We start from the raw sequence: 12974 nt of genomic DNA, 5'->3' as shown, positions 1-12974 counted from the left end.
CTCTTGGAACAGATGCAAAAATAAATGTACTATTTCTTCTTTTACTTCTTGTCCTTAGAAGATGGATTTAAATAAGTGAATTTCTTTCCCCTGTATTTTCTCTGGTTGGGTCCACTGATGTAACATACTATTGTGGGTCGTTATCTTTACTACACTTAACTTTCGTACAACTAGTTACACACCATACATTTTCACCCCCCAAGGTTTTATGTATGACTCTGCTTCTTCTATAGTAGGTGAATAATTCTTTTTTCTTAAGCTGACCTACCTGCTGCTGCATGCTAACTACAAGGTCTACAGTATTTTCAGTGGTTCAATATGTTAAGGTTAGGCTGATGATTTGAATCAACAATAGAAATTAACATTTAGGAGAAGGGGCAACTGATAGGCTCAGTCAGAATTTCAAGACAGCAAAGGCTGTTGTGATAGGGTCAAGGGAAGGGTCTCTTTACATCACATTCAACAAGTGGCCAATCCTGCTGGCGCAGAGAAGGAGGCTGCTCAGCGACTGACGGGGAAATGGGGGTAGCGGGCTGGGCACGCGCTCGGGAGTCTGCGGGCGCCATGGGCAGAGTGAGGAACCGCGCCACTGCTCAGCGGCGGAGGCGAAAGCGGCCCGGGGATCCTCCCGCCGCCTGCGCGGCCATCGCGGTCATGGGCGCCAGCCGCGCGCAGTGCCCCCGGGTCCAAGTCGGGGTCGGTAGCCACGCGGCGGCCAAGAGGTGGCTGGGAAGGTTGCGGCGGAAGCGCCGGTGGCGGCGGGTCCGGGAGGCGGGCCCCAGAAACCCGCTGCCCTCCACCTCTCTCCCGGACCCGCCGGCGCCCGCCGAGTCCCCTGAGGAGCTGGACCTCGGCGCACAGCGGGAGCGCTGGGAGACGTTCAGGAAGCTGTGGGGCCTCAGCTGCGAGGGCGCCGCCAAGGTCCTGCTGGACACCTTCGAGTACCCGGGCCTCGTGCATCACACCGGGGGCTGCCACTGCGGCGCGGTCCGCTTTGCGGTCTGGGCCCCGGCAGATCTGCGCGTGGTGGATTGCAGCTGCAGGCTGTGCAGGAAGAAGCAGCACCGCCACTTCCTCGTCCCGGCCTCGCGCTTCACGCTGCTCCAGGGCGCGGACAGCATCGTCACCTATCGGTCCAACACGCACCCGGCGCTGCACAGCTTCTGCAGCAGGTGCGGGGTGCAGAGTTTCCACGCAGCTGTCTCCGACCCCCGCGTGTACGGCGTCGCCCCGCACTGCCTGGACGAGGGCACCGTGCGCAGCGTGGTCATCGAGGAGGTCGGCGGTGGCGACCCGGGAGAGGAGGCCGCCAAGGAGCCCAAGGCCATTCACAAGACGTCCTCCCAGTCAGCCCCTGCCTATCCCCGCAAACAGGAGCAGTGATTGGGGCCGCAAGCCCGCCCGAAACCGGCCCGGGCGGCCCTGCGGGGAGCGTCCGAGTACCTGCACAGATCACATGCTGTGAAAGAGGTGTTTCTGACCTGGTCAAACCGTGGATTCCCTTCCAGTGTTTGCCCTTCCTCTCCACTAGTTTTCAGTGAACTCACTTACGATCCAAATCTTGAACACACCTTTGTCTGTGTACGACGATAGTCTTGGAATCCCATAAGCAAGAACAGTGTCTCTGCTTTTTCAAACCATCCATTTTATCTCTCGCTTTTACTGTTCTACCTACAGTTGTCACAAATCACCTGCAGATGATTCCTGTGTACTGTATGTTCCCGGTGCTATTGTGAACAGGCTTGTTGTTTTCAGTGCTTTGCGTCTGGTGTGTAGGACGGCAACATACAGTTTGTAAACGTGCTAGGATGTCTTCCATTCATTATCGTGTGTGTGCGACGTGTGCGTTTTAGAGAGGCATTCACGTTTGCACTACTTAGACAGTCCAGTTATTTAGTGTTTTTTATATGATATGTTTTAAGATTCATTAGTATTACATACCTCATTGCTCTTATTAGACGAATGATGTTAGTGTTTTCCTCCGTTTTGTTTTAGAAACTGTCTCTGGGAAAGGAGATGGGAGACAGGAATGAGAAACGTCTGTGTGCTGTATGCCCTCTTTAATCTTTCTAAATACCTATCTTATACATGTGTAAGTATTCAGAAATCAGTAAATATTTAATAATAGAAAAGTATGTATTTCTATGCTGTATATTACAAAACCAGCTCTAATTTATATGTAATTCTTGATATCTGAAATTTTTATCAAACAATCAATGGTGGGTTCAACGATACATATCAATATTATCATTTTATGGCTTCATAGAATTAAAAAATATGGATCTTTCATAATTTATGTAATCAACCTCTTCTGATGAATGTTTAGCTTTTTTCCAACTTTCAGTGCAATAATGATATTTCAAAGGTGCAAACTTCCAATAAATGTCTGCATTGTTCTACGACTTGGGTAAAAGTGCCTGGATACTCTTTCCATATGTCTTTTTTTTGCTGTCTGTCTCTCCTCTGTACATGTTTAATTGGATGTTGAATTGTTTAACTTGACTTAGCTTTTCAACAAAGTGAAAAGAGATCAATTAAGTATGTGTTTCCATGTATATGAGGGATGACATGGCTGTGCCATCACACAGAGATGCTAACATCTTTCAATTCATACCTTTTCTTTTCCATCTTCCCTTACCCCTACCTTAAGGGAAGGTTTTTGTGACCTGGTTTCTCCAACATGTTGCTCTACTCCCCAAGATTCCTCCTTTGTTCTTTGGAATAGCTTGCCCCGGTCCTTCTTCACCTAGGGATTGAGTTGAGGTAGGGAAGGAGAGAGGAAGGGAGAACATGAACATGCATATATGCCTTAGGTGGTTCAGTCATATTGGTGGTCAGAAAATACCAAATTGCACTGAGTTACACCTGTATTACACTTCACTGCATAGAACGGATCCAGAGCGATGGAAAAAAAATGACTCAAGATGTCATGCTTCTACCATGTCGGTGTTTCTGTCCAAAGAAATGTGTATGTATAATTTCTTTTTCTGAGAATAACTTTTAAAGTGTGTTTTGATTATTTTTGCTTCTCTAAGCCATGTGCAAATCATTCGTCAGTTTGGTTGAAGACTCATGTTCAAGAGTGCCAGACCCCCTTTTTAACTTGGCATATAGTTTAAGCATGCTAGGCTGGTTTCTGTGTGTGAGAATCCAAGCAGAGGACTGCTGTGCTGGTGAGAAGGAATGGGAGCGGCGCTAAAACCTGAGGAAGAACAAGCTGTTGGGGAAGGGGATGACTGAAGAAGAACTGGAGAGAAAGAGAAGCAACGAGCAGCTTAGATCCAGCAAGGAATATAGGGGAAAGGAAGAGGTGTTTAAGGGAGTCTTTGGGGGATTTTACCACAGGTTGCAGGAAGTCAGTGTTTTCCCCTGTATTTCCAAAGGGGACTTTAAAGTTAGTGTTACTTTATGTGTTCGCTCTCTTTTTTTCTATTGTACAAAAGTATATCTTACACTTCAAAATTGTAAATGAGTGTTTGTGAGCCATTAGTGATTGTGGATGCTGACAGTGGCTTCAGGCATCTCTTAATTCAAGGAAAGAGCAAGGGCTTGGCATTTGAGCCTGGGCTGAAAACCCAACTCTTCTATACACTACTGTCCAGCTTTGTAAAATCTGTCAAAATACAAAAAATTAGCCAGGTGTGGTGGCGGGCGCCTGTAATCCCAGCTACTCAGGAGGCTGAGGCAGGAGAATTGCTTGAACCCAGGAGGTGGAGGTTGCAGTGAGCCGAGATCACGCCATTGCACTCCAGCCTGGGTGATAGAGCAAGACTGTCTCAAAAAAAAAAAAAAAAAAAAAAAGAAATCTGTAAAAGCCCACCCTCATCTTCATTGTGAGGATGAAATGAGGACGTGTGTATAATCTGCTGGCACAGTGGCTGATGCCCAGCAGGCACTCAAGAATTTGCTATGATGGTTGCTCTTAGGTGAGGACACTGATAAATAGAACCAAGGGTCATGAATGCACTCAATCCTAGGATTTAGACACTTTTATGGATATCCTCTCAGGTACTATTTTTTGGGGCACTTAAAATGAGAGTTACATCAATCCAGTGACAAGGTAGAAGGAGTAATAGGAAGTGAGTCCGTAGGGTGCAGCACGATCTTTCTCCTCTTAACGGATTTATCAGACAACATCCACTGTTTCTTCCCCATCCACATTCATCCAAGCCGTGACAGGGGAATCGCCGTAGGTGAAACATCATCCTCTCCCACCTCATACCCTATTCTCTGCCTTGCCTTCCTCCACTTCATGCCTCCTGGCTGCCCAGCACTGTTTTCCATGCTAAGATAGAACAGTGAACAAAAAACACAGTCTCTAGGCCCTTATCACTTCCATTTAGTGAATAAGAAAGCCTCCAAACACAGTGTGACTGGGAAAAAGTGGGGTGCTGTGGGAGCACAGAAAAGAGGCCAGTTAATAAGTTTATTCTTGGGCCAGTTAATAAACTTATTTGGACCTCAGTTTTAGTGTCCTCATCTTCAAAATTGTTATGATAATAACAATCGTCTCCTAATCTTGTCCTCTCTCCAGGATGAGATACACAGGAACCTAAAGAGACCGGCCATGTTCTAGGTGAAACCATTAGCTCTGTGTACTGTGTTAGTCACAAGTCAGCATGGAGGTGAATCATTATAGGACCCCCCGGAACCTGGTCTACCCTGGGGTCATAGGTAAGGAAATGGGAGGTGGGCGCAGGGTTGGTGCCATTTCCATCTTCTCATCTGTATCTTCACATCTACCGAAAAGGCTTCTTTTATTTATTGGGTGTTCTGTACTATGAGGACTTACAATTACAGTGTTAGGTAACTGAAGTTAGTCCTCGCAGGCTATTTTATAGAAGGTGGTACCGGCAGTAGTATATCGCCCTCCAGTGGACGTTATAAGTGATGGCACATTGTTGGATGATTTTACTTTAACACTTGAGAAATTCAAAGGCAGTGGGATGACGCTTGCTTCCTCAGAGTCTCTGGGAAAGAAGCCCAGTAGTTAGGATGCTTTCCTCTACAATAAGCATTCTAGGAATTACAACCAGGAAGAATAGAATCAAGAAGAGAAAGAGGCACTGTTTTTTTCTGTGTCCTCTTTATGACATGGGACATCTCATAAAATCATTGCTCCCAAATTTTATTTCCAGTTTTCTTTTCCTGTGCTAAATAAAACCCTCTACTATTTAGAATATTAAGAATAGAACCTACATCAGTGAATTTCCAGTGTCTAGTCATGTCCGATCACTCAGCTTTGACTGTGATATTTGAATAAGAAATTGGCATGGATTCATTTTTTCTAACTGTTTTTTTATCCCCATCCTATGAACTGAGCCCTCTAGCTGTCATAGTGTCTTTCCTCACACTAGTATGCCAGGTACTGAAGTAGGCTTCTGGATATAGAAATGAGTAAAGCATCCTTGATCTCAGTCCTTGTGGAGCTCATGGTGTGTTGAGGAAGGCAACAAATCAAGAAACTACAACAAAGAGTGATAGGTGCTCATAGCAGTAGGAGAATTCAAGATGTCCTGACGGTATATATCCAGATGGAGGCAAGGTATAGCCTTTTAAAAGAAGAGACACGCTATCTGAGATATAGCAAATAAATAGGAGTTAGGTGAAAAGCAGAACTAGAGTTTTCCAGAGAGTGGAACAATATATACGAGGTCTTAGAAACTGGAGAGAGTGTGACATATATGAGGATCAGGCTTCTATCCTGGCCCCAATATCAGATCATAAATTGTATTTGTTTAATTTCTGTTTTCTGTGAGATATTTGAAGGCAAGGACACTACCCAATTCTTTCCGAATCCCAAGTGCCCCGTACATCATTTGACATATCATTATCCAATAAATATCTGTGTATGCATAAGCTAGGAATACTCACTGTGCACCAGTCACTGAAGTAGAACTTCTATTGGGGTTTTATAATATCCAGAATTATTTAGAAAGCACATAACTTAAAATATAGCTATTTCCTGCCAATGGTAGGAAATTCTGAAAAAAAAATGTATTTAAAGTTTGAGTAAAAAGAAGTGGGGAAAACAATTAGCCAGTGATTTTGAAAGTTTTGAAACATTCATTGCACATACACATTAATATGTCCATGCATTAGTGTGTTTGAAAATGAATAAATAAAAATAACTCTATTGTAGTTATGTGCTTGAATGCCTGTTTATGTACATGCATGTACAAATGTATATCCTTGAATATGCACGGAATATGCATTGAAGTTTGTAAAGAAACACATTCTAAATAAACTTTAGCTATATATTCTCACACATATGTACTCATAGAAATGGGCTAGCTCCTCCGCCCCTTCATCCCCTCCTCAATTTGTCTTTTCCCATTCCCTTCAAGGCCTCATGTCCCATTTTCTCTAACCATCCCTTCCGATGTCACTTGCAATGTCCACTGCTCTGGAACCAATAGTCAGTGCTGGGAGGCCAGGTCATTTGGTATGCATGGGATGTGGCAGGAGTTGAAGGTATTGGCCAGATATATACTGGTAAATACCTAGCAAGCATCTCTTCAAGTGTAGTTCTAACATGAATTTGGGGTTTTAACTTGTTTATGTTAACAAATAAGACTCATACAACAAAGAACCATATCAGAACTTCATTTATTCATCAAGAACTTCACTTATTCATCAACGACTCTAGTGACTTCTTGGGCAAACTGAACAATGGTTTTTAAATACAAAAATAATAGTTCCTCAATTTTGTATGCCATTCTATTCACAATGTAGTAGCCACAGACACAAAACACATTAAAGTTTAATCAGCATTATTAACATTTTCTACATCATTTCATAAATTCTAGTCAATCAACATAACAACAAATGAAGGCCTGATTTCTGGGTGCTGTAAATTCCCCCACCACCAGGTTTACTTCAAGCTATCAATGTGAAATCACTGAATACACTGAATACACACACTGAATACACACTGAGATGAGATGAGCAGGGGCACACTATTCCACAACACTTCCACGGTACAGATGAAAAACACAAATCCCTTCAAGAACACGGATAATAGTAAAATGTAATAAGAGATATAGGAGCCCATTCATTTTGAGTATTTTATCTTTGTTGTTAAGATAATTTATCGTAAGTTCATATAATTTTATTTTTAATCATCAGCTCTAGCGAGTTGGTATGAGCTGCCTACAGCAGACTGCTGGCTTCTCCCCACAGATTCATGCAACCCTGAGACAAAACTGAACCAGTCCATCACAAAGATGACCCTACCTTCTACACTCCCCCTCCAACTGACCCCCAGGACTAAAATTACAACCCAGTTTCCCTAACATTACCTTTCCTTTAAATCTCAAGTCCCTTGCCCTAAATGTAAAGTTCTAATTTTCCAGGAATCCCTGGTTCCAACCAGTCACCATCATCTTTGGGTATGTTTTGCCAGGGCAGAAACTCTAGTATGCTTGGTGAACTGTTCTTCTCTATGGTCTTAATTAACCCTTTTCTCTGCAGGAGCAGTTATTTGACTTCACAGCAAAAGAACGTTAAAGGAGCCCTTGGTAATAGTCTATTGCCTGGATTTGAATGGGGGGAGGAAGAGGAAGAAGGAGGGAGGGTGGGAGAGGGAGAGAGAGAGAAGGAAGTAGGGAAAAAAGAAAGGAAAGAAGGAGAGAGAGAGAGAGAAAGGCTGGAAGTAGGCTGGATGTTACTATTCCTGACAACTGTAATATTAGTATTTCTGGGCTTGAAATTCTTTTTTATGGAAATTCTTCTTTCTTTCTGACTGAGAACTGTACTTTTTAGTAAAAATTGTGTAACTGCAAGGATTACATTAGATAGTACATGTGAAATATTTGGAAAAGTAGCCCCAGGTATGTCTTAAGTACTGGAATCAGAGTGCCTAGGTTTGAATCATAACCTCTTCCTTTACTGGCTAGGTATTTCTAGGCAAGTTCATTACCCTCTGACTCTCAGGTTTCTTTATATGTAAATGGGGTATAAAACAGTATCTACCTTATAATGTTGTTGTATGCATTAAAATGAATGATGAGACATAGTCATCTCTCATCTTAGGATATCTTGAATTCCCCTACTGCTATGAGCGCTATCACCTGTCATCCTAACAATGATTATTTCTGACCCTAGTGGCTAGCAGCTTACCAATCTACTGTGTTGCTAGACTGCATGTTTCCAGGTGCTACCTAGACCATCACATTGTTAGATCAATATTTAATCTACTCTAAGGATTTCTGTTTGTCATGTTTGTATGGATCAGGTTGCATTTAATTATTTTCCACTCCCGTTTTCTGACCATAAAAGTACAGATGAGTAATAATGCCTAATCTATACCAATAGCTCTATGCTAATCTTTGATGCTCACACAATGTACAAGACTAATAATACTGTGCTTCTACTGCGTACAGGAGTCATTTCTCATCTTCCTGGTAACCCCAAAAGGTGGATTTTATTATCTCTAATTTACACAAGAGTAAATAAGCTCAGAGGAGTGCAAGATCATGTCCAGAGTCACAAAACGAGTAAGTAATGATCAAGGGTATTTACGAATCTAGATGCCATTCCCTTCACTGTAATTCAAATGGTCTTGAGTTCTACCAGTGTGAAAGGTCAAATCACATTGTCTTCCAACAAGGCTATATGATCATTGAAGGCAAAGAATGATTTAGCATTCTCTTGTACCTCTGGTGCCCAATTTAATGTTAACCCCGTAATAAGTATGCATAAAATACCTGATGACTAGTTTACAAGGACTCGGTTTGTATTTAAAATTCAACATAATTTGACAAGGCTGAATCTGTAATGATATTACAGCTAGAGAAAGAATGTGTTACTCAGACATTCTCTCCATCAAAGTATTTTTCTGCTCTCAGAAGCTGTGTGAGTTGGTGAAAGAGACTTGAAGCAATGGCTATTTAATCAGATATTTGTTCCCAAAACTCAAGAATCTTCATACTGTTTTACTTATATAATCGTATATTTAATTCAAAAATATCACTTGCTATTAATTACATGCATAAGATAAATAAGAGCATGTTATGTTGTTTACTTTCATGCATTAAATTCATCTGCAATTTGCTAAACTCTTATCTCACGATAATTAATCCTCAAATACCATTGTTTAGTGAGCCTTGTTGCGCATTTGTTTGTTTATTTCCTGTCTCTTTGAACTAGAACACCAGCTTTCATAGAGCAGGGACATTTACTCAAGGAACAGTCTCAGTTTTCTTCACTGCTAAATCCACAGCACCTAGAGGGATAGCTAATCATATTAAGTGAATAATAACTACTTATTGCATGAATAATCTAATCTATGAACCAGCCTTGGACACAAAGTCCATCCTAAACAGGGCTCCTTTCTGAATGATGAGTACCACGGAAAGTGGCCAAGGTAAGCTGCAGGGAGTCCCAGAGTCTAGTAAAGCCAATGCAACTAAGACTGCAGGCTTCTGAATTCAAGCAGATCTAGAGGCTTCTTCCTCTCTCACTTGCAAGTTGTGTAACATCAGCATTGCTTTAGAACCACTCTTAGCCTGCCACCTCCTCTGTATGGTTCTTATATAAAATTCACAAATGCTCTCTCATTCATTTACTCAAAAACCATTTATTGAATGTCCTCTATGTGCCTGGCACTGTCATGGGTGCTGGGAATAAAAAGAGGAATAAACAAGAATAAATACATTTCCTGGCCTCTGGAAGCTCACAGTTCAGTTAATAAGACAAACACGTTACCACTGTTTACAGCACAATGGGATTAGGGCTAAAATAGACATATTATGGCTTGCTATTGGCAGATATAGTAAGGAAAGCTTTTGTTGTTCACATTCCAGTCTTTCTGCCAATAAAGCCTTATACCTTTTAAAGGCCTGAGACCTGCCTCTTGAATTGTCTGTGTGTAAATTTTAATATGGCAGAGAGAGCGAGAAATTATTTCTGGTTCAGCTGTATCCAAGTGTAGCTCAAAAATTCAAATGGAAATAGACATGGCAAAAGTCACAATGGAGCAAAATATAACATCCTCTGTGGAGATTCTCATTAAAGTTGGCATATGAGTAGTATTCATAGACCTCTAGGATGCAAGAAAGGATCTTCAAAATAAGCACCATCGCTTTGGAGCAGAAGCAGCTGAGGCCTGATTCAGCTCTGCACAAGAAAAATGTGCTGAGGCTGCTCTGGTTGGATGTGGTTCTGGAGTTTTTAAGGCACAGAGATGACTCAGACGGCATCCCTGTCCTCTGGGAGTTCACACTCTAACAGTCAGAAACATAAACAGATAATCTCAAGGAGTGCATATTTTTCTTTCCCAGCCTACCCTGAGAGATATTTATCAATTCCTACCTTCTCTGCTTTCTACAGATGAGCAAACAGGGTAGTTACTGAAACTACCTGTTCAGTAACTTGGGTGGTAGGTAATGGAGCAGGGGTTTGCATCCATATTTATCTGTCTCCAAAGCCAGACCTCTATCCACTCACTATGACAACACTTCACGTATATTGTACTTTCTGAAATATACTTGCCCTTCCTGATGAGACACGTGTGATGCTTCCAATAGGGTTCATGCCTAAAAAATCTCAGCACCCAGCAGAAAAGACCATCGCTGTAAAGTGCTAGGAAAGAGCTCAAAATTGCTGCTCTGAAACCAACAGGCTGGGGTCAACTATTTCACTTTATGGTGAGTCTGAAAGGAGAAGGAAGCATGATGGAAAGTGAAAGCAGAGCCTGGGGAAGTGCACCTTTAAGTTCCAAATGAAAACAGATGGCCTTGTTGTAGGCATGAACTTGGAATAAACTGCACAGAGCATTGGAATCAGGCTGATCCAGTGATGAAAACTGACCACACTTCTATTTAGCTCTGTGTCCCTGACCAAGTTAAACTTTCGTACAGCTTGATCACACCCACGCACCCTCAGCCTGGTTTTTAGAGGCCTTCCTCTGTGTTTCCAGTGACTCATCTTCTCAGCCCTGTCAGTATTCTCATCAAAATGTTTGGCAATTACATTTCTGTATAACTTTCTGGCCACTAGACTAAAAGCACTTTGTAGCCTTGGCTTGGTTCTTCTCCGTGTCCAAAAAGCCCAGTCATGTTCAGTAAATGTTTATTGTGTGACCCACCCCTCAGTAAAGGATAGCTAGTATTCCACTACCACATTCAAACTTCATTTCAAGGCGGATTTGGGCCTTTCATTCGTACCCTGGGTTTATAACTCTCCAGACCTTCCACACCTAACATATTTGCCTCTTGATGAATCTTGGTCAACTCGTTATTATCGTATTCACCGATCTGGCCTTAGGGTGAGAGCCCATTAGATGATTTACTAAAACTTTCTCAAATACAAACTGTGATACACAATGAGTCTTTAATAAATACTTATTGGAAGAAAAAAACTTGTTGAGTTAATACAAGCCTACTAATTGTATTATTTTATGTCAGAGTTTAAATTCATAGATATCATTTTGACATAATTAAATATGTGAATCCAACGACTGGTGAAACTGTCGACATAAGTGAACATTTTCACACTCACAAGGAGATGACTTTCCTGGTTTTCCTCATACTCCTGTGGTAACTCCTTTTCAATCTATTTGAATTTTTCTTCTTCTTGGTAGTTGTCTTTTTGATGTGCCAGGCAAAGGCTTTTGATTCATCACTTACAGTCCCATTTTTATGTTCTGTGTATGCATCGGCTTTTACCCACTAGACCTCAGGAAATCTAGACTGAAATACAATAAGCATTATTGAGTATTTATTGAATTAATTGATATTTTACTGTGCTACTCATAGCAACAGAAAACTATCTTCCAATATGGGATTAGTACAATAGGTACCATAATTTGGCTATTGTGTATTAGATGTCAAGTAAAGTTTTCCATTGCATATGAGGTGTTGAGGGAGCAGGGAATTCTGATTCATGGTTTTGGTGTCATCCCTCATCATAGCTAGCACAGTGCACACCACAGGACATAACTTGGGTTAACATTTCTCAGAACTCAGTCATGCATTCACCACTTTTAAGATTTTTTACAATTATAGATACCATTGTGCTGATTTTTTTCTAATATTTTCAGTGAAACAGAATTACTTAAAATTGAAATTAACTTAAAGTAACATATGCAACTATAGTGGACAATCAGGGTAGGAAAGATAACTTTAAAAAGAAATACAATAAAATGTTTAAAAGGTTTTTTTTTTACTTTTTTATTGAAAATTTTCCTTAAATTACTTAAATCAATTTACTTCAATTAAATATTTTATTCTTCAGCATTTTTATTAAACTAAAATGAAAATGAATAAATAATAGATTTCCACACTACTAAACATTTCATATGTATTCTCTCATCCAATCCTCATAAAGCAACTCAGAATGCATAATACCATTTCCATTTTTCAAGATGAGAAAACTGAGATCAGAGAAGTTAGAAAAGATGCCCAAATCTGCTATGCCACAGATTTAGGATGGACACCCACAGTCATATGATGCCAAAGCCCACAGACTGCTGAGTAAGCAGCGCAGGCCGTTGTCAGCTTAATTATCCACCAACATTCTCTCCAACACAGCTTCATGGAATTTATGATCTCAACACTATCAGCCAACTTCTCATCCCGGAGACCTCTCCCCAGATCCTGTGGCAAAATGCTCAGGACACCCAATGAGATGAGGTATGGCATTTTTTTCTTCCTGAAATGCAGTTAGAATTTCTGTCTTTTAGGGGTGGGGAAATTTGTTTGTATGCTTTCTGAGAGAGAAAAAATTCATTGTTTATAATATCCTGCTGTCAGCCAAAGATTGTTTTCTGAGGAGGGTCCTTTATTGCAGAAATGGTTTCTGGTTGAAAGAATGCAAATCGCAAGCTTAGACTCTGCTTCTGTAAAAACAGATGACAGAAGGGGAGGACAGAAGGATGGCTTCTATTCTTGGGGAAACAAGAAGTCTGATAATGGATGAAAGATTTAAACAGTGAGAAAAAAACTGGGCAATTGCCAACAGGGTAGGAAATC

At 41.3% G+C, this 12974-nt stretch overlaps 1 protein-coding gene across 1 annotated transcript; it reads left to right on the top strand.

Moving 5' to 3' along the window:
* Positions 1–519: 519 nt before the first annotated feature.
* Positions 520–2406, top strand: CENPVL3 (centromere protein V like 3). The gene has a single exon (XM_030934573.1). It carries the CDS (start codon positions 520–522, stop codon positions 1381–1383), a length of 864 nt encoding a protein of 287 aa, XP_030790433.1. The 3' UTR covers positions 1384–2406.
* The last annotated feature ends 10568 nt before the right edge of the window (positions 2407–12974 follow it).

This window comes from Rhinopithecus roxellana, chromosome 7 (assembly GCF_007565055.1).
Source record: "Rhinopithecus roxellana isolate Shanxi Qingling chromosome 7, ASM756505v1, whole genome shotgun sequence".
NCBI classification, from domain to species: Eukaryota; Metazoa; Chordata; class Mammalia; order Primates; family Cercopithecidae; genus Rhinopithecus; species Rhinopithecus roxellana.
Note: the sequence above shows the minus strand (reverse complement) of the source record. Positions and strands in the feature narration are given on the sequence as shown.